Source organism: Electrophorus electricus, chromosome 7 (genome assembly GCF_013358815.1).
Source record: "Electrophorus electricus isolate fEleEle1 chromosome 7, fEleEle1.pri, whole genome shotgun sequence".
In the NCBI taxonomy this organism is placed as follows: Eukaryota; Metazoa; Chordata; class Actinopteri; order Gymnotiformes; family Gymnotidae; genus Electrophorus; species Electrophorus electricus.
In genome coordinates this window covers 14,745,843-14,767,299 of record NC_049541.1, presented here as the reverse complement: position 1 = coordinate 14,767,299, position 21,457 = coordinate 14,745,843, and the positions used below count along the sequence as shown (strand labels likewise).

General features: G+C 44.6%; 1 protein-coding gene across 4 annotated transcripts; it reads left to right on the top strand.

Annotated features, from left to right (window-relative positions):
* The first annotated feature begins 2,554 nt into the window (after window positions 1-2,554).
* On the top strand, window positions 2,555-12,724 carry ppp1r3aa (protein phosphatase 1, regulatory subunit 3Aa). Of its 4 annotated transcripts, XR_003411289.2 has the most exons (6): window positions 2,555-3,417; window positions 3,683-3,735; window positions 3,823-3,923; window positions 4,973-6,677; window positions 8,416-8,673; window positions 12,653-12,724. XR_003411289.2 is itself a non-coding variant. In XM_027019780.2 (5 exons), the coding sequence occupies exons 1-5, from the start codon at window positions 2,609-2,611 to the stop codon at window positions 8,460-8,462; spliced, it is 2,715 nt and encodes a 904-aa protein (XP_026875581.2). In that variant the 5' UTR covers window positions 2,555-2,608; the 3' UTR covers window positions 8,463-8,923. The 4 variants fall into 4 exon arrangements, 3 of the variants coding, with proteins under 3 accessions (XP_026875581.2, XP_026875580.2, XP_026875579.2); XM_027019780.2 differs by lacking the exon at window positions 12,653-12,724 and having other exon boundaries at window positions 8,416-8,923; XM_027019779.2 differs by lacking the exons at window positions 8,416-8,673; window positions 12,653-12,724 and adding an exon at window positions 8,160-8,406.
* Window positions 12,725-21,457: the final 8,733 nt, after the last annotated feature.

Here is a 21,457-nt window from a genome sequence, read left to right as displayed (position 1 = left end):
TATTCCTCCGCTCGGAGATGCACGCGCTGCCTCGCGCTACCTCGCGCGCCCGTCTTCCGTCAGCGTGCTGCTGTTATTACTAATGCAACAGAAACAGCAGTACACTGACTCCCGTTACAATGCTCCCGCATGACGCGCAATGCGAAGCAGTAGCTTGTTTTTTGCATTACGATTCAATACATCAAGATGCGCTCCGCGAAGTATTTGGGACTAGCTTATTAGAATGCAGCCCCAGGGGAGGCACTTGCGGGGAGTTGGATATTGTTATTTTTTTGAGTACTGCGACCCCATGTGACGTCATGTCCACCTGCTATGTAAACAAAAAAACTTATCAGAAGTTGCATTTGGACTATTGGGGTTTTTTGTGCACCTGAAACCTTAAACATCATTACTTGACAAGAAAAATGGGTGTCTATGATAGCACGCTGCAGAGCAACGATTGTGTTGACCACAAAAGAATGAGCGCTGGGGGAAAAAACATTTGGGCCTGTTATAGTCAAACTCTCTCTCTCTCTCTCTCTCTCTCTCTCTCTCTCTCTCTCTCTCTCTCTCTCTCTCTCTCTCTCTCTCCCTTTTTTAGTAAACTGAAATGCTGTTACTTGATTTTCCTTACCTGTGTTTATTTTTGAATTTTAACTTTGTCTAATAAAATTCATACATGACTAACACTTGTAAAAAGTCATACAACGTTCCCAAGCACCTAAACGTAAGCAACGATCATGCACCACTTGCAAAAATTATTGTTGTGATGTACTATAAAGGCATTCAGAACAAATTACTGATTAGAGAATAACTTGTAAAATGTTAAGGGCATCTCATAATAGAATTTCAGTTTTGGACACTGCATGCAATCTGTAATTGTATTACAGTAGATTCTTTATTGCCATAAAATAGCTATTCAATGACGTTTGTGTTTAAAAAAAAAAGTTTTCAAACGAGACCAATAACCCAACTAATTGCGGGTTAAGTCTCTGATATTGCAGTGTTGACTGGCATGATAAGTTGATCTAAATAATTCAGAATAGTGTGCTCATGAAGTCAGATAAAGTAGACTACTAAACAGCCCAGGCTTTTGGACGTTTGAGTGCAGTATTTTCACATGTTATTCTTAATGACAAATATGGCGGCAAATCATGTCAGTTCCATATATCATTCGGTACAACAGTCAGTATGGCATACTTTTATTTCGCACCTAAACAGAAATGTATAAGCCAATGGCTAGATAATTTTTAAAAAGAGGTTGTTCACGATTGCGGTTATTTTATTTATTTTTAATATTCAAACAAAATAAATTTGGGTGGTTGGGGGGGGTGGGGGACAGTCTGAAGTTACTTAAAATGGACTAATGGCACGGGCAGAACACTGTTAAAAATGACAGACTTAATTGTATTTACAGGGAATGTCGTGCGTTTGAGCTTTTTGACACCAAATATCCCGCAAGTCGTTATCTATGATTTAACCATAGACTAAATACAAACTGAGGAAGAAGAAAAACAGATCCCTGTAGTGTATTTGCTTGTATCAACAATTTTGCGTTCATCCTTTAACAGAGTAATCAAATATTCTACATTTTGAAAATAATGAATGTAAATGTATTTTCATTCTTCCTAAAATACTGGGTATAATATAGATATAACCCTAGCCCTTTTTGTCCCTTACATCACTACTAAAGAGCAACTGCATGTCGAATTATAAGAAAATAAAGATTTGAAAATCACAGAACGCGCAAGTCTTATGAGCCTCAGAGAGTCGAGTCTTGCTGCCACCTCCTGGTTTAATATTAGAGTTGGACCCACGTAAGTGTTGAAGCGCTATGACGCGTAAATGTGATCACACACTGCCGCCTTGTGGTCGCTGTGAAATATTACCAAGCGTTACGGGTTTTCCATAGTTAACAGGTTTAATCTCGGAGTGGGGTTCGTTTGTGATTTTCCTTTGAAAAGTAATTTTAATCTCAGGTTAGTCCTTCTTCAAGAAAGAGGCCCTTGATTTAAATTCAGTTGGTATACACATTTGCTAAGAACATCAAAAACAACAGAAGTCAAGAGGCTGTGTCAGAAAACCTGCCAAGGGTATCAGAAAAAAAAATTAATACAGTAGTCTTAGATCAGTGGGCTGAGATGCCTTACAAAACACAGATCAGAGAGAAAAAATCTCAATCCCAAGTAAACACTAGAGATGCTGAAACCGATTCAGTATCACATGACATCACATTTATATATTTAAACCTAAACTGCTTGTGTGCTCAAGAACACAGGCATTGACTGCATGTATAAGCAAATAAAATGGCTACACGCTTTTGTCTATATTTCTTTCACTGAATAAACTTACATAACAGCAAATAAAAACTGATATGAATGAAAATTGCATCCCATAAATGCCTTATCCAGACTTATCCAGCAAGGCCAGACTGCAGCACATGCTGCAACAGGTTGGTGTCCACAGAGGGCAGACTAGCATGGCTCATGGGTAACAGGAGCTATTTTTAATGTTCTGCTCACGGTACAATGTTAGCTGCAACCTGAGTCGGTGCATTCAGTCACACCGTGTGGGGTTTCAGTGCACTGGAGCTGCTCCTCTCTGTCCCTGCCTCACACACTGCTTAGGGATGTCTGCAGAAGAGCCCAGACCATCTGTTGCCTCTCGCCGCACCAAGCCCCCAGCCCTTGGCCCCCAGCTGTGGGATGAAGGTGAGGAAGAGGATGAGAAGGAGGTGCATGGAAACCAGGAGCCCAAGACTCCGTCGAGGAGCTCCAGCGACGAGTCAGAGGAGTCAGAAGCCGAGCTGCCGCCGGCGTATGCCACCCGCAGGAAGGTGTCATTTGCCGACGCTTTTGGCCTCGACCTGGTCTCCGTCAAAGAGTTTGACACCGGCGCCGACTCAGGCAGCCCACCAGGCCTGCTGCAGGTGGGATCACCGGATGGAAAGCGTTACCGCCTGTTCCGCCTTTTCGCTGTTCCATCATCCAATGAGGAGCTGGTTGCCCGCCTGCGGCAGAACAAGCTGGAGGTGGAGAGCGTGGAATTCCTGCCCAACACCACCACCATCCGCGGTGTTGTGCGCGTGCTCAACCTCTCCTACCACAAATCCGTGTACGTGCGCATCACCCTGGACGGATGGGGCAGCCACTTTGACTTGCTGGCTGAATACGTGCCCGGATCCAGTGATGGGGAGACGGACCGCTTCTCCTTCAGGTTCACGCTGATGCCTCCCTTCCGGGCCGAGGGGGCATGGGTGGAGTTCTGCCTCCGCTATGAGTCCTCAACCGGGACCTTTTGGGCCAACAATGGAGGTGCAAACTATGTGCTGTTGTGTCAATGCAGAGAAGAGAGGGATTTGAGAGAGAAAGGAGAGAGAGAAAAGGAGACAGAAGAAAACAATCACAAGTGGAAGAAGAGCTGCTTAAAGGCTGTTGGGTAAATACTGCCTCTGGAACCATTGCACCCAAAAGTGCAATGAAAAGAGTAATAACTTCACCTTTTGTCATTATCACACAATAAAATAAAGTTTTGAGCACCAAAACATCTCATGTCAAATTAGACTAAACTATGCTTAAACACATAAATGTATGTCAGTCCAAATGTTTTGGTGCATTGTATGCAATGCCGTGACTTGTCATTGCCAGTTGTGTTTGGAGATGACTGAAGCACACTGTATCGTTTCCACTCCGCATGTTTACAGGAAGTGGAACTGTGTTGAGCTGAAGTCCACAGACGTGAGCAACGAGCCCTCAGGTGGGTGTCTTGGCCAGAGAGGCTATGCAAGCGCCAGCTTTGGTTCTGTTTCCAGTCTAGGCATGACAGGAGCTGTTTGCTTCACAGAACCAGAGTCACTCAGGCCTATAGACAGAGAGGGACGGAAAACGCAGCATGAACCCGAGAGCTGCCCAAGTGAGGCCCCAGAGGAAACCCGCAAAGCTTTGGTAAGGTCAATCAGTTCTCCATCAGGACTGCGCTATAGAACATAGACACAGGTTAAAGGGAAGGTTAACACATAGCAGTGGGGGTTGGAAATGTATCCTGTAGCTACTATTGTACTTGGTTAGGTTTCTTCCACCAAGAATGGGTTCCTTTTAAATGACTGTACACCTTGGGATCCTGTGATCAAAAACTCTGACACTAGAGTTGTTTTTATATATTTGAGTTTTAATTTGAGCTTTAATTTGAGATTTGATGGTTTTTTTAATTAGTTTGAATTTACATTGTTTATACCCAGCTCAACCACTGAGGGAAATAATTGCCATGTGGTTGGCTATGGTAAGCTGATAATATAACACCAAATAATTTTTGTATACTCTTTCAAAAGCAGAAACTTTAACTCAAGATGTTTTTCAATTACTTTTTGCTTTTTTTAACAGCTTGAATTACACTGTCTGTCAGTCATTCTTTATGCTATAGCAGATATGGTATAGTTCGGTTTTAAAAGAAGGTGATGCCCAAATGTCGCACAAATTGCCTTCATGCAGCATTTCTAGAGCAAGAGCACTCTGGTGAGTGGAAGCACATTGTTTCTTGGGTCAGAGTGGCTGGGATTAGGGTGGCATGCAGAATGTGTCAGCTTCAAATGTAGAGCGCACATGACCAGGACGGGGCAGCAACATGACGCCGAGGAACACACCACATGTCCTGTAAGACCGGTCACACGCAAAGCTATTAGAGCTGCCGACCAGGGCAGGACATGCACATGTAAACACTGGCAGGTGTGAATTGATGAGTCAGTACAGTGTGCAGTAACAAAAAAAAAAAATGCAACTACATGGTATTTCTGTTTAGACTAACCTCTAGATTAAACTCCATTAGTTATTAGGTTATTGGTAGCTACTAATCTTAAGGCATAATAAAGTAACTACTGTAAATTATTCAGTAACTAATATACAACTAATTAAAAGGTAGGTAGTTAAAGGAGAAATAAAGAGGTTATATGTAATTAAATGTAATTGGGAATGTGGTTTTGTGACTATGTGATTGGCAGGCGGAAAGACGGAGCAGGCGGAAGGCATCACGGTTGGCACAGATGCAGGAACACTTCTCACAAAATGATAGAGCAGGCCAACTGGACCAGGCTAGCCCCAGCAAGGCCACAGAAGCAGGGTTAAATGTGACACTGCCTGCACCCCAGCTCAGTGCTCCAGTGAAGCCACAAGCCTCTAATGAGATCCAAGTGTCCAGCAACAAGGAGCAGAACGGGGACCCGGCACCCATCCGGTCCTACCTCCAGAGCAAACATACAACACCTCCAGACCACGCAGATGTTTCTGAGATCGGAGTCAGAGAAAGCCCCAACGTCTGTGAGGAGCAGCTATTGGAAGACGGCTCAACTGTGTCATGTGCTGATGCCTGGGAGGCTTTCCTCAATGGGATGGATCGTTCAGATGACCGCACTTCTGCACTGGGACAAGAGGGTTCGCTTTGCACCGGCCCGTTTCCATCGCACACAGAACACGACCCGTCCGCTCCAGGGGATGAGGCGCCGTCTAGCTGCAGAGCAACCAGAGATGCCCAGGAGAGCATGCTGACAGGCAGCCAGAGCGGTCTGTTTGGAGCAGTGGAAAGTCAAGAGTCTGATCGCACAGCCGAGTGGTCAGACAGCTCCAAATATGTGAGAGATGGGGTGTTGGATTACGAGTGCACCGCAAAACCAGCACTCGCCTCCAAAAGGAGCATTGGCCAGGAATCGGAAACAGCGCAGGAGCAGTGGGGCTTGGTGAGTAACAGTCACCCATCCTGGGAGACGACTTTCGGTGAAGATGTGTCCCTGCTCGCAACCAAACCCAGAGAGACAGCCCGAACTGAAGGTGGCACAGGGCTTGAGAATTTTAAAGCAGAAGGCGGAGTCTCACCAGAGGTGGCCAGAGAGGAAAAGGTGAAAAGAGATGTGCACAGAGGGGCCGACGATGGCCTGGCATTTGTAGGGGTCAGGGACATGCTATTCCCAGGCAGATATGCTGAGGGAGGGGCCACTTTCCAAAGACAGCACACAAGTGAAGAGCGAGAACCCAAGCAGGAAAAAGAGCATATCAGGGAAGAAAATAATAACACGGCACCATTAAAAGAGAAAACTCGGAGCAAGCATTCAGAAGTCCCCTCAGAAGCACTAGAAAGAAGAAAGCATGCAGAGAATAAAGAACCCACAGACCCGCGAGTACAAACCACAGAGGCATTGGTGGTCTCGGTGAGTGAGAGAGGTGTGTTTGAAAAAGAGGAATTCGACACCCGGACTGAATGTCTTGACCTGGAAGCTTTCAAGCCCCAGGGAGAAGAGGAGGCAGTGTATGTTGACCCCATAAAAGACAGCCTGACTGACACAAGCGAGAGGCCTGAATCGCCGTCTGTAGAGATAGAGGCAGCTGATTGGAATTGTGAAAGTTCAAATACAATGGCAGAGAGTCAGGCTTACTGCGCGGCAGCTGAGCGTACCCATGGGAGGGAGAGGGAGGGGAATGTCTGCACAGATTCTCTCTTGGGGGAGGAGCCTTGCAGCAGCACCACCACAGCCACCCATGAACCCCCTCTGGCCCTGACGAGTCGCGCCACCTGTGGCCTCTCTGGGCCTTTCGGCAGGATGGAATCCGCCAGTGAGAGTGACCCATTGCTCCTCCCTGCCTCTAACCAGTGCTTTGAGTGCTCTGGTGAGACTATGAGGCACAGGGAAACTCAGGACCAGCTGGAGTCAGAAGGTGAGAGGGAGCGAGCTGCCCTGTCTCCCAGGACAGCTGCATCCTCGGTGGGCAAGATCCTCCTGGTATTCTGCTCCTTGGGCTTTGTATCCAGGGCTCTAGTGTATGCCGCTTTGGTTGTGATCCTCATAACTGCTTATCTGCACAACCTGCCAGTCTGCCTGGCCATCTATCTGTTGTCTGTGTGCTGGTGGTGTGGGCAGGGCATGAAAAAGCAGGTAGTAGCAGCAGACAGTGTGGACTGACAATTAAAAGTCAAAAGTGTGAATCACTCAGTCAAGTAAAGCATTTTAAGGGCCCAACATTGATTAACTGTATCAGATTTATAAAATGTCATTTTTTTTTCCTTTTTAGTGTGTTTTATTCATTAGTAGGATTAGTTGGAGCTACAGAAACATAGCCTGCTATACTCGCAGGCTTATAACATTTGAAAATGACACAGCCTATATTTGATGAAACCAAGGTAATATGCCTTTGGAATACATCTTTGTTTGTGTTGGCATATTTTACCCCTAAAAAACATACAATCTACACAGTAATACACTGTTTATAAAATACATAGGATGGTAAATTTAACATTTACTGTGAAAAGGACACCATTGCTGTGCCTTCTAGCATATACATTGAGAAACCTGGATAGTTCAGTTGTGTTTGTTTCTTAAGTAAAATACTCCCATAAACATCTTTACATTTAATACATCTAATGATGTCTAATTCACATAAATACTTCTTGCTTGTCATGAGCAGACTCTTAAGGTTTTTATTACACTAAGGATGGTCCGCATTCGTTACACGGGATCTTCACATCGTGGTAATGACCTCAGGTGGTGGTACAGAATAACAATGTCTCCCTGGGTTGTGTAACACCACATAATTAGTCTGCCCATACAGCAGCTGTGTTACTTAAAGTCAAAAACAATCATATAGCCCCTGATTCTGAAAAATACAGGAAACAGGTACCAGTCATTTGTGGAAACATTTTAACTCGTGTCCAAAGCAATCTGACTTGTGTCCAATGCAAATGACTCAGATTTTCACCAGTGTCTTCTCCAGAAAGACAAGGATACACAGTGTTGAAGCACCAAAGCTATTTCAGTGCTAACAATTCGCCCTTGTGGCGAATTATGTTAAACATGAGTGAGTGAGTATGTCAGTGAATTACAATCCAGGTCTGAAGGTCAAAGAGAGGGTCAGAGCCCAAGGTAAAATGAATAAGATGACAGCTCCTTTTACTGAATATGTAAGGTATGGCCCATGTGGTAATAGCTGACTGCATTTGTCATCTATTTACAGTGAACTATGAAGCTTCAGCATGTCTGTGTTGCTGTCGTGCTTTGCTTCCCAAATAAATCTGCTATGTAGCCAGTTATCCAAAACTGCTAGCTGGTGTCTGTGCAACAAATGCAACATAAAACTTACATGCATTCATATAAAGTGAAAAGAAAACTCATATTGCAAAGCTAAATATCTGTCAACTTGTAGGACGTCTTTGTCTCCAATCCTGTGGCAGGGATGTGCTGAGCGTGGGCTTGCAGGCAGACAGAAGCTCTGTCCTTGGGCCAGGAGAGGTCTTCCAGGCCCAAAACTACACTGTGCTACCAATATTCACATTGTACTGTTTGGAGCTCTGCTGAAATCCACAAACTAACTTATGATCTGCAAAATATTGTGTTAGCATAGACTATGTGCTCATTTCTTTTAGTACTGCATAACACTAATGTGTACTTTCATGTCCCAGGTCTGCATAGCTATTTTGGTATATATTTAGGCCACAGAACACATTGAACCCTTGACTATGCGAGTCTGGACACAGTAGTGCACTGGTGGCTTGCACATGGGTTCTGACCTCATGGAACACCTGCTACGAGTTTGGACGCACTGTGATGGACGTGACATTTCCTGCAACATACGCCATGTGACTATCCCCAGACTCCAACCCCGGGGAGCAGAGCATCACAGGGAGAGAACACATGCCGAGGGAAGTCTGATCTCTCATGTACGTATCTCACACACAGAACCAGAGACGGAGCCACATACAAAAGGCGGGGCTTAAGTTCCCTGTGCCAGGAATGTCTCTGCTACATATCCACAGAAGAGTGTAAGAGTGCTATATATATATATACATACATACATACATACAGGGATATGGACATGAAATGTGTGGACATGGAATTTGTTACTCACATGTCTCGAATGATATGAGTGTTTGAAGAGCTCAAGGTTCATGTCTGTGAGCATAAAGGGCAGTGTATAGGTGGGGGAGTGGGGGAAGTGGGTGATAAAGCTCTTTACTGAGTGACACTGAACCCCTTGATTCTCTTCTGTCATGGCTGTGACCTTTCAGGGGCTGACTAGATTCCAAAGAGGCAGTTGCAAAAGACTCAGGCAGACTCCCTCCAATTTACTGATTAAGCACTCTAATTATTCTTAACTTGATTAGATTACTAAACCAGGGTAGACCAAGAAAAGGGGAAAAAAATAAATAAATAAATATATATATATATATATATATATATATATATATATATATATATATATATATATATATATATATATATATATATCACTCTGGGTAGACCACTCTCAAACCAGCATGTCACACATTGATTTGTGTGAAGACTCCAACACTCCTGTGCCTGATATACCAGAACAACACCTACTAATCTGCCACTAGCATATCAGTGTAACTGCTGAGTTGAGAATGTCTGCCACACAAATAATATCCAATCAGCAGCAGTCCTTTGATCAGAAACTGACTAGTAAAGAAAGTGGCTGGCAAATTGTGCATCTCAACAGGTATACTAAAGTCTGTTGTAATAAATACAAAATGAATCTGAAAGACAGGTGTGCCAGTTAGTGCAATGTATGTATTTCTAATAAAGTATGGGGTAATGGTTAAAAAGAATCATACAGGAACATATTTATCCTCCAATTTGCAGAGAAAATAAGTGATTCAACAAATTAACATAATCTTAAACAAAATTATCATATTCAGTACTTGGTCGCAAATCCAGTCAGTGGCTGCTTAAAGTCTGTAGCCCATAGATATTACCAGATGCTAGATCTCTTTTCCAGAGGAGTTCTACCATAACAGGGATTCGGCCAGGACTGTACAGGGACTTACAGCCTGCGCTGACATGTGTCCTCAGCAGGGCTCATACATTTTAACTTGAATTGGGCCACATTGCACAAGCATTAGTAATTCCTTTATCTATCTAAATATGCATTCACACTCCTACATACTTCAAATAAGCTGCACTTTGTGAGTCCTTTAAGTAGATGTTTTGGGAAGAATCATAAAGCATTGTTTGTACCTGATAAACACTAAACCCTAGCCCATAAGCGGAAAACTTTTCATTTAAATATTTTCATTTAAATATTTTAGCAGCAGTGCCCTCTGAAAGACTGGTGATGTTTGATTCTGTACATCTCGATTACTTCATCTTACTTCTTTGGGGCACCATGAGGAGATCAGAACCTGTGAACCTGTGTTTATAGGAGACAGTTTCCTTCAGAACCTTTCCAGCAGCACATGTAACAGCTGCATACCATACCATAGTACCCTAAAGAGTGCTTTCATTCTCAGCATACTCCCAGGCCTTGCCGACCACTACTACATCCCAGGGAGCTGGCAGCCACGTACCTTTGACTGGGTTAATGAGGTTGCATAAGCTGGCCCATGAGTCTGGTCTCACGGGGCGTTGCTATTTGGAGCTCCAGTGACAGTGGAGAAATGTGATAGGGATCTGACTCTAGGCATGATCCTCTCTATTCCTGATACCCCTCCCACGAACGAGAGTTGTTTTTTTTTTAAATATATAAAGCCATATGACTCGCATCATGTGAGAGATATTTTTTGCTCTGAGAACTTAACTGTACAGACTTTTTTCTTGTCAGACAAAAAATTGAAATATTTGAGCTTTTTTTTTTTGTATAGAGCGTTCTCCATTTGTGTATTTAAACAGTAGAGTCAAATGCTTTAACTGACTGGATTTGTTTGATCATCTGCTGAAATAACTTCATCAGTATAATCAAAGCTGGAGGTCCAGATTGGAAATAGGCGTGGTTCCTGTTCAGACTTCAATAAATAACGTGCTTTCTGTAGTATGTGTGGAATGTTTAATGGGATTTTGTATATTTGGAATGCAGGGTAATAAAAACCGCCAAAGGCAAAACTGTTGTGAGATGAAGACGATCAGGGGTGAGAGAATATCGGTACGCTACCGGCCTAATAAGACGAGAAACGTATCTCCGATGTAGTTTCCGATATGCTGCCGGCAGATGGCAGTATAATGCTACTTATTACACAGGTGTTCGTGTCGACACAGCGCTAAAAGGGGCCACCCTGACAGAATGAGTTTGATCAAACAGTTATATGCCCCTAATGACCAGGCTCCATGTAAGCCAACACATCTAGTAGGGCAAGCTGCACAAATACACCGATGTCTATGAGCAAGACTGTACTACATGAAGCTGCCCTTCTAAGTGAGTGCAGTTTGCAGAGGATGGTGCTCTTGCAGAAACATACTGGTCACATGATGGCAGAGCATACTACTCTGCTCTTTCTTTCACGTGCAAACACACACATACACACAGACGGATGTGCGGACACACCTATATGCACAGAGGGATGCTTGTTTCTCCTAATTTCCCTCATGTACCCCTTCAGAATCTGGGTTATCTGAATGTCCCTGGAGGCTGAGCACTCATGCATCATTAGTGAACATCCAGAGCTTGTGAGGACAAACTCTCTCTCTCTCTCTCTCTCTCTCTCTCTCTCTCTCTCTCTCTCGCTCTCTCTCTCTCTCTCTCTCTCTCTCTCTCATACACACACACGCATGCACGCACGCACACACACACACACACACACACACACACACACACACACACACACACACACACACACACATACATACAGTAGTCTAACTTAAGTATCTCACTTCATTCTCTGGCCTGTCTCTTTCATTTTTGTGGGTGCATGTGAAGACACCTGAGTTCATGCTGGCTGCCACAGTATAGCAGCACACCAGCATATCGCATGACATACGGTGTATACGTATGTTCAACAGTTAGAGCAGAAATATCAGACAGTATCTGGGTGAAATGCCCTCAATGCTAATTCATTTTCATTGGCTGGATATTCTACATGTTACAAAAGTGGACACTACCATAATTTTCATTGTTGTAGAGAATTAAATGTCCTTGTCTCCTCTAGTCAAAGACAGTTTCCCTTGGCAGGGACATCATGACCTGCTAGGCTTGTTTACTGCATCCACTGGAGCCTACCACTTGACTTTGAGAGAGGAATAACAAATAATGAGAAAGACAACGGACAAATGAACAGATGCTGAGATAAAGGGAGAGAGAAGGAGAGGGCATGGAGGTGGATGGGAGTTGGCTGGATGCTTCTGTGGCATCTGGTGGCAGAGGATCCACTCAGTCCATCAGCACAGCTGCTCAGGCTCCTAATGCAAGGAGACAAGCCTCTCCTAAAGGAAATCCCACAGGAAACAAGGGCTCACTGACTCTTTCTCTCTCTCTCTCTCTCTCTCTCTCTCTCTCTCTCTCTCTCTCTCTCTCTCTCTCTCTCTCTCTCTCTCACTCATCCTTTAGTCACTACACCAGTCTTGACAGTCACCTGGGCTGAGCCAATCACTCCTGCCTGCTTTTACTGTAATTAGCGATCTGTCAGTTTCAGCGCAGCGCACCCAACAGCCTACGGTGCACTGCAATCAGCAGAACAGTGCTGCCAGACACGCACAGGCATGCACACCCAGCCTCCCTTTGGGGCGTAGAGGGGACCCAAGTCCCGATCTCTTTAAATGCCATTAAGGTGGCAGGGCTGACCAAAATGTCAGCATAGCATTTGATAAAGTGACAGGGCTACGGTAATGGGGTCTCTCCGGACTAGCCACATGGAAAAAGGGACCACGACACGTAACACTGGAGCCTTTTTTGTGCTTTCTTTTACCTAGGAAGGATTCCAAGAACAAGCCAAATCATTTATCATCAGTTTGCGAAAGCTATCCAAAGTGGGCCACTTTGGGCGGCCTTAACACAAACCCGTCCACTGACCCAACCTCACAGCCAAGGCTTATGGGGTGTCTCCTGGTATGCAGCTGTGGAGAAGAAGATAAACTGTTGGATGATTCACCCACACTCCTGTGAGAGCCCTGAGTGTCTAGTTCTCATCTGCAATCCAGGCCAAGCTTTTGTACATATTATGAGCTACTGAGTAGATGAGTTCATCCCATGGCGTCTTACTTCTTTACTCTCTCTCTCTCTCTCTCTCTCTCTCTCTCCTCTTCTTCTCAGGGTACGACCCACTGGAATGTTCTGCACACTGGAGGAAAAGCATGGTAGGACAGAAGACGAGCAAGCAGAAAAAGAGGAGGACAGGATCGGGAGGACACACAGGGGGTGACGGAGGGAGGGAGGTGGGTGACTTGTCCTCCGTCTGAGGACAGGGTGACTCAGGCAGCCATCGATTTTCTCCCGAGCAGCCCAGCGGCCTTAAATCACCGGCTCACAGCTGATGCCGGAAGCCCACGAGACGCGTTTTATTAGAGCCCACCCTCGTGACCTGGGAGCTCCTGCACGAAATCCATCTCCGGCGGCGGCGCACTACAGATTGGAAGAGTTTGGGGCACCGAGAGTAAAGAGAGTGTAGCCTCAGGCATGGCAAGGGATGGGAAGCCAAGCTCATTTGGCTGAGGTCGGGTCCAGAGAGGTCTGCCCATAGCACTACCTGCTCTCACTGGCAGGTGAGGGGTGGGAAGAGGGCATGATCCCGGGAAAGGCTAGCTATTCTGGGAAGACTGAGACTGGTGAGGGTGCAGGTGGGAATCCGGGCATGGATGGATGAGCTAAGTGTGAGCAGAACATTCATGCACCAGATGTTTACTTTTGAGAGGCCCTATAGGACACAGCACACACACACACGCACACAAACACACACACACACACACACACACGCAGGCACACACACACACACACACACACACACACACACACACACACACACACACACACACACACACACACACACAAAGCCTGGAATTTTCCTCTGACTGAGACAGTACATCCGTTCAGACTGACAGTTGCCTTCAGTCTGAGCACGGTTTCAGGACATGGCACTGTTGCCACTATTAATATTGAGTCAGATATTACACTGCAACAGTATTAAGTCCAAAACAAGCACTCTAGCTTGGTATCAGGCATGTGATGCTGATGTGTAGAGACACACCGAGTGAGAGATCATTCTCATGCTTTTTGTCTCCAACCTCCTGTTTTTCGTCCCCATCTGTCTTGTCAGAAGACATTAGGAAATGAGGCCTCATGCAGGGTAGGAGATCTGTATTTATTTGTCTTGTTATGCAGTACATGCACACACGCACCCACACCCACTTACACACATACACACACAGACAGACACACGTTATTTAAGGTAAGCTGAAACACACATACATTGACATTATATACTACCCTGGGGCAGTGATTTAGGTTATGGACACTGATGGCCAGGGCCGTGGATGTAGCTGCAGTGTGCCTTACTGACATCAAACTCCTTTATGCAACATGCTGGCATTGACCTGGGACATCACAGCAGTGAGAAACGTGTCCAAATGGACCTTCTAAAATAAGGTTGTGCTTCTGCGATGGATCACACTGGGTACAAACGAGAATGCAGGAAAACAAGGTCAACCTCATCTTTCAACAATAATTGGGTTCCAGCAGCTTTTTGGCTTGAAACATAATTAGATCTGGAACACACTGTGTCATCAAACAGCCAAATACATGTTTAAAGAGCAGGCAACCCCAGCCCATGGATCCAACATTTGTCTATGTGCGGGAAGAGCATCTAAAATAAATTACATGACTGGATGTGACTTTCTGGCACGTGGGTTCTTTTTCTGGCCCAGGTAAAGTGTGTAGCGGTAGGGAAGAGGGGGAGTAGGCCGTTCACCTCCCAGAACGCCCCCGTCGTTGCGGGAGTGCGCAAGCTGTGCCCACCGGCCAATCCAGCGAGCCCGTATGAGAGCACAGTGCCTCACAACTAGCAGATATGGTAGAGTGGGCGGTGCCTGTTGCAGGCTTGGAGTCTTGTGAACATGCAGGAAAGCAATGACGTGTATGTCTTCTCGTGGCTATTTACACTAATTGATTTTACACTGAGTGGCAGCACATGAGAGCACAACTCCACGTGCGTCTGTGAGTGTGTGTGTGCGCGCGTGTGTGTGTGTGTGTGTGTGTGAGTGAGTGTGTGCATTTGTGTGTGCGTGTGTGTGTGTCTTATTCATTTAGCCCTTATTTAACCGGGCTAGTCAGTCCCATTGTGGCTTTTATGAGTGCAAACGTGCCAGCTCTTCTGTGCCTGTTTGCACAGGTCAAACCCAATCTGAAAGCTCTCGGACATTCTAGTGGAGGAGCGGCAATGATCCGGGGCCGGGTTGGAGGCTGTCAGAGCCAGCGCTTTGCATGGCTGTCAGAGAGCTATAAGAGGCAACACCCAGCATACCTCTCTGGCCTGTGCTTGCCATACGTACGTGTGGAGGCGGAAGAGCTCCGTTACGGAACTGATAGGTTGCCATGGCGACTGTCTTTGCATTGAATCAATAATAATAATAAAAAAAAGAGCAGCATGCAATTCAGCAGCAGCCTGGAAAAAAATCAGATGATGCATCCTGGCTAGTCCCTCTGCCTCCAGACAGTTCCATGCTGCTATCCAAATAGAGCAATCATTTACTCTCAATATCAAAGCCACATTTAATTCATTCCAGTCGGTTTGATCCAACAGTGCCTGATGAAGAGAGGTTGTGTAATCTCAGTGAGACAAAAAGGGCATGGTGTAGATGCACTAAGCCCTGATGTGAGCTCTGTGTGTGTTTGTGTGTGAGAGTGCGAGAGAGAGAGAGAGAGAGAGAGAGAGAGAGAGAGAGAGAGAGCAGATGCCGGCGTGTTTGGCCAGATGCCAGATTTAGGGATTGGCAGAGCAGAATGTCCGTATTCCTGACAGGCAGCAAAATCAATGAAGCCTTTAGCCCTCTAAAATGGAGTGCTATTGTACATCAGGGAATTTTACACACAGAAACACTTGCATCACCTCCACACACAAACAGGACTTCAGAGAGATTTTGCAAATGCTTGTCCAAGCTGGTTTCAAAAGAAGGACAGTGAGGATCATATTAATGTCAGCATTAGCCAGACGTGACCTGTCTAACTACTGAAACGGTGTGCCACTGAAGCGTCCTTGAACAAGATGACATTAGCCCACTGCAACAATGATTCAAAAAAAACCCCCAAAAAACAGCCAAAGTCATCTCCCATAGCAGGCTGCTGATCAAAACCATCTCACATTTTCCTGGCAATTTCTAGCACTCCCAATTCACTAGTGTGAAATCAGAAATTATCCTGCCCTTGTTTTATTTGAGGGCGGGGGAATTCCTGCTTAAGCAAGCACACTGGCTGTCTTCTGGGAGAGAGCTAGAGAGCCCAAGAGAGGGAGAAGGTGAGAGAGAGAGAGAGAGAGAGAGAGAGAGAGAGAGAGAGAGAGAGAGAGAGAGAGAGAGAGAGAGAGAATGGGGTGCCCTCCTCCAGACACAGATGGGAGGAATCCTTAGCAGAGGAAGAAAGACGCCCTGGCACATCATGATTCCACCAATGGTGGAACACATGTACGCAGAGGCAGAGGGTTTCCAAGGCGACCCCCTCCTCCACTGCCAGTGCTGCCGCCTGAATGTCAGACAGCTAATAAAGGCAACAGGAGCTTGGTCCATCCATACCACCGTTCTTTGTCCTCATCTCCCTTACCACCGGCACTCCTGTACAGTCTGCAAAGCTGTCATACATCTCCCACCAAGCACAATGCAACTTTATTGCTACACATTGTAGCTACTGTTGCATTAGAACACATTAAATGTGCTGCGCTTACAATATGTCATTTTCCTCACAGCTGTGTGAGCCAATTGTCTAATTTAGCTGAGCGCAGCAAACTCAGCACCCCTGAAGGGGACTTAATGGGTATCAGTTTATGCACACTGACAAGAACACAGGAGCTTGTCAGCCTGTTAGTCAAAAACTCTGTTTGACCACAATCAGACTTTGAGCTAGCCACATCCTCTTTGTGTACGTATCGCTCTACAGATCACAGACCGAAGGAAAAAAAAAGATTATGTAGTCATGCGTGACAGCCACTGCTCTGTGTGCGGCACGTGTCGGGGTCACGCAGTTTGGTTGGAGTTCACTTTATTAATCAAACTCTTCAACCCAGCAGGGTGCCGGTCTGGAAGGGCAGTAAGGCCTGGAGATGTAGCCTCAGCCGTCTACTCATGTATTCAGCATGAGAGTTCTCAGACGATTCGGCTGATCTGTATGTGTAATTGCTTATAATCGCGGTGAATGGAACCGAAATGGGTCGAACGGAAGGTCTTAAAATCCCAGTCTTTGCGCAACACCTTGTGCCACCCTGGTCCTGCCACCCATCGAGATCATCGACGTGACTGTCTTTGCCGTGTCTATGTCACCTGTACAGTGTTTGTCATCATAGCAGAATGACAATAAACGAACGTGTCACTTCTCGGTACCTCGGAAAGAGAATAAGGGAGATGAAAGATTGCCCTGACCGAGGCAGGGAGATGCAGATAGTCAGAGGAACTCCCTACGGTTTTTAGCATGTCAAGCACCTTTCACAAAACACGCTGTAATTGCGATACACCTCTGTGTGTTTGTCGGAACAGAACATTAAATTGCATGCAAAGCCTTATTGATGATGAACTAGCATATTCAGTTCTGTACAATAGCTTCCATTATTTCCAACGAAGTATATTACACTCATTTTTTTTTTTTTTTTAACAAAACAAACCATTTTATGACTATTCTAGACTGCACTCCAAGCGACGTCAATGACCCTGCTGTTTTATATAAACCTCGAGTTCATTTCTCCTTTTATCATCAGTAGACCCACGAGGCCAAGGAAACGTGAAAAGAAGTGTTTAAAAAAAGAAACTATTTTTCATCAAAAGCTTTAGACAGAATGTCAAAATTACATAATGTAACTTAGGCACAGTGACATTATGTCTTATGTCTGACATCTTTTGAATGCTACTGACTAATGTTAAAAATTTCAGTGAGGCTCAGAAGGTAGCTGCACACCCCACAGCAAGATAGTCTATAAAGTAGCTTACAAGGTGGAATCCCATGCTGTGTATTTCTTGAAAGCAGGTAAATGTGACTTTTATTTCACAAAAGTCTTTGACAATAAACCAGGCCTGTTAATGTTATGTTTCTGATTTAATTTGGTCAAGATTATGAGTGCCATGGTTTCAAATTAATTGCATCTGCATCTTCTGTTAGTGTGAAAAACTGACTGTTTAACACATTTGTAGTATAAATTACAACTTTGTTCTTTTCTATTACAGATAGGTCTTTTTTTTAACAGCTGCTTAATGTTTTGCAGTAGTGTGTGTTATACATGCTGGTTGTCACTGTATCATCACCATGGTCTGAATGGTCTTTGTTCAGCCTGTGGAGTAAATTATTTGATTCTATATTTAAAGTAAATTACTGGCTACTATGTACAATACTTTCATGGGAATATCCATTTTATTTTGTAACCTCAAAATCATCATCTGTATTGTATGCTGCAACTATAACTGCAGCATACTATATAGTTGCACATACAATATCATTCTTATTTATTTAGCTATTTAACTACATATAATTCATGTAAGTGAGGTTTCAAGTTTCCCTCAGGAATTGTTTTAGTCAACTGCCTCAAAATAGCTTCTTAAAATTTGACACTACATACAAGAGCTAAATTGCATTGTGGAATTTCCTGTTTGGAATACAGTCTGGAGTAGGTTTCAAAGCACACCCATCAATGATCCTGCAACAAATGTTCAGTACATGACAACAGACTATAATGAACCACTTAATCTCATGAACTTTGTACAGTAAAAGCATATAACAACAACACTAAGCACAAAACTGCATCACATAAGATGCTGCACAGCATTGTGGCTCAATTTTTATAGTATTATACTGTAAAACTTTCCTTAAGATCCAATCACATTTACATTTACTGCATTTAGCAGATGCTCTTATCCAGAGCGACTTACAAAAGTGCTTTGTCATTTACTATATTTCCAAGTACAGTAGGTTAGAATTAAACATACCAATGTACTAGAATACTGTAGAATACAGGGATGAATGCTGATACCTAGAAGTGCAAAATACATAAGGTCTATCTTAAACAATAAGTGCTATAAACAATAAGTGCTAGAGTTTGTTAAACAACAAACAATGCCCTACAATAAATACTAAATTAGTCCGTCAATATCGGAGCAGTGTCAGTTGTCCTTTAAATATTCTGCAAATAGATGGGTCTTCAGTCTACGTTTGAAGACTGCAAGGGACTCTGCTGTCTGGACAGCAAGTGGGAGCAAGTTCCACCATCTTGGAGCCAGGACAGAAAATAGTCTCGATGCTTGTCGTCCATGAGACCTGAAGCAAGGTATTTCAAGCTGAGCTGTACTTGTGGTTCGAAGTACTCAAGGTACGGTTCGGGCTTTGACCATTGACCTCATGTATGAAGGGGCTAGTTTATTTTTGGCTTTGTAGGTAAGCATCAAGGTTTTAAATCTGATGCGTCCAGCTACAGGGAGCCAATGAAGGTAGTGCAGCAGTGGAGTAACATGTGAACTTCGGAAGATTGAAGACCAGTCGTGCTGCTGCATTCTGGACAAGCTGTAGAGGTTTGATGGCTCTTAGAGGAAGACCAGCAAGTAGCGAGTTGCAGTAGTCTAGCTTTGAGATCACAAGAGACTGCACAAGCACCTGGGTAGCTTCCTGCAAAAGAAAGGGTCGAATACTTTGTATGTTACAAAGGAGGAATCTGCAAGACTGGGTTAGATTAGAAACATGAGTTGAGAACGACAACTGTTTGTCAAAAGTTACACCCAGGCTACGGGCAGCTTCGGATGGTGATACAAGGGAGTTCTAAAAGGAAACAGTGAGGTCATGGTAAGGGTTGGGAGTACCTGGGAAGAACAGAAGCTCGGTTTTACTGGGGTTGAGCTTCAAGTGGTGGGCTGTCACTCATGATGCGATGTCAGTCAAGCATGCCGAGATACGTCTGGAGACCTGGGTGTCAGAGGGTCGAAAAGAAAGAAATAATTGCATGTCATCGGCATAGCAGTGGTAGGAGAAACCATGAGAAGATATTACAACACCAAGAGAACGAGTATACAAAGAGAAGAGAAGGGGACCCAATACTGAGTCTTGTGGAACACCAGTGGAGAGTTTACATGGTTTGGACGTGGATCCTCTCCATGTCACTTGAGAGGACTGTCCATCCAGATAGGGCTGAAACCATCTCCAAGCAGAGCCAGTCACAGTAAGCCTGGAAAGAACAGAGAGAAGAATGTTGTGGTTCACTGTGTCAAAGGCTGCTGAAAGGTCTAGAAGAATCAAAACAGATGACTGTTTGGCAGCTTTAGCGGCATGAAGTTTCTCAGTCACTGCTATGAGGGCCATTTCTGTAGAATGTGCCAGTTTGTAGCCAGACTGATTGGGATCATGTAGCTGGTTCTGGGTGAGAAAAAGAGACAATTGATTATAAACTGCTTGATCAAGGGCTTTTGAGAGAAAAGAGAGAAGTGATACCGGTCTGTAGTTGGTAATGCTGGAGCTGTCAAGTGTGGCCTTCTTGAGGATTGGTACCGCCCTGGCGGTTTTGAATGCAGTAGGCACATATCCAGAAGATAAGGAGTTGTTGATGATGACAGAGATGAAAGGAAGCAGATCTCTTGTGATTGTCTGGAACAGAGCAGAAGGAACTGGATCCAGCGGACATGTAGTCGGATTGCTAGAAGTGAGGAGTTGAAGAATTTCATCTGTGGAGAGAGGAGAAAAAGAAGTCAGAGAGTTGGATGTTGGGGAATGCACATTGGTTGGAGGGGTGGGAACAGAGAAAAAGGACTGGAGGATTGCAGCAACCTTCTCCTCAAAGAAGGTGATAAAATCCTCTGGAGTAAGAGATGAGGAAGGAGGGGGAGGGGGAGGATTAAGGAGAGAAGAAAAAATAGTGAAGAACTTGTGTGGATCAGATGATGATTTGAATTTCTCTTTGTAGTAGGATGACTTTGCAGATGTTACTTCCAGTGAGAACTTGGAAAGGAGAGACTTGTATGAGCTGAGGTCTGAATCTACATGAGATTTCCTCCACCGCTTCTCTGCAGTCCTTAGTTCTCTCCTGTGGCAGAAGTGTTTGTTAGCCAGGGGGCAGGTGAGGAGGACTTAGCAGGTCTAGAGGAGAGAGGGCACAGAAGATTCACTGATGAGGAGAGTGTAGAAATTAAAGTATTTGTAACTGTATCCAAAGAGAGAGAGGATAGAGAGTCAGGGTGAGGAAATCACCCTATATGCATAGAACTGAACATTTATTTGCTGTACATGTGTACTCTATTACAGCAAATTCTTTTTTGCAGACTTATCTTCTGTTGCAATGGTTTTGCTGGGTTTCACACAAATGACGGTAGTTTGACTCATATGTATTAGGTTCAGGCCAAATGTCTGGATGCAGGAACCTACCTGAGCATGAGATAGGAGGTGGTGCTGTTATCATTAGCACATTAGTTACCATTAGTGGGAATTCACCTAACATTATTTATGCTGCAATTAGTGCCCAGTCCCCAATGGCGCACTCAGGGCCCTGGGGTTGACTAATGCATGAGCATGCGAGACTGTAGAGTGTCCTATTTTTCATTTTGGTGACCAGAGGA

Bases quoted from the DNA above. Each gene is read 5' to 3' on its own strand.
- ppp1r3aa (XM_027019778.2), top strand. From the start codon at position 2,609: ATGTCTGCAGAAGAGCCCAGACCATCTGTTGCCTCTCGCCGCACCAAG. The intron at 3,418-3,682 runs GTAAATACTGCC...GCATGTTTACAG, and splicing joins AGCTGCTTAAAGGCTGTTGG to GAAGTGGAACTGTGTTGAGC. The intron at 3,736-3,822 runs GTGGGTGTCTTG...TTTGCTTCACAG, and splicing joins CGTGAGCAACGAGCCCTCAG to AACCAGAGTCACTCAGGCCT.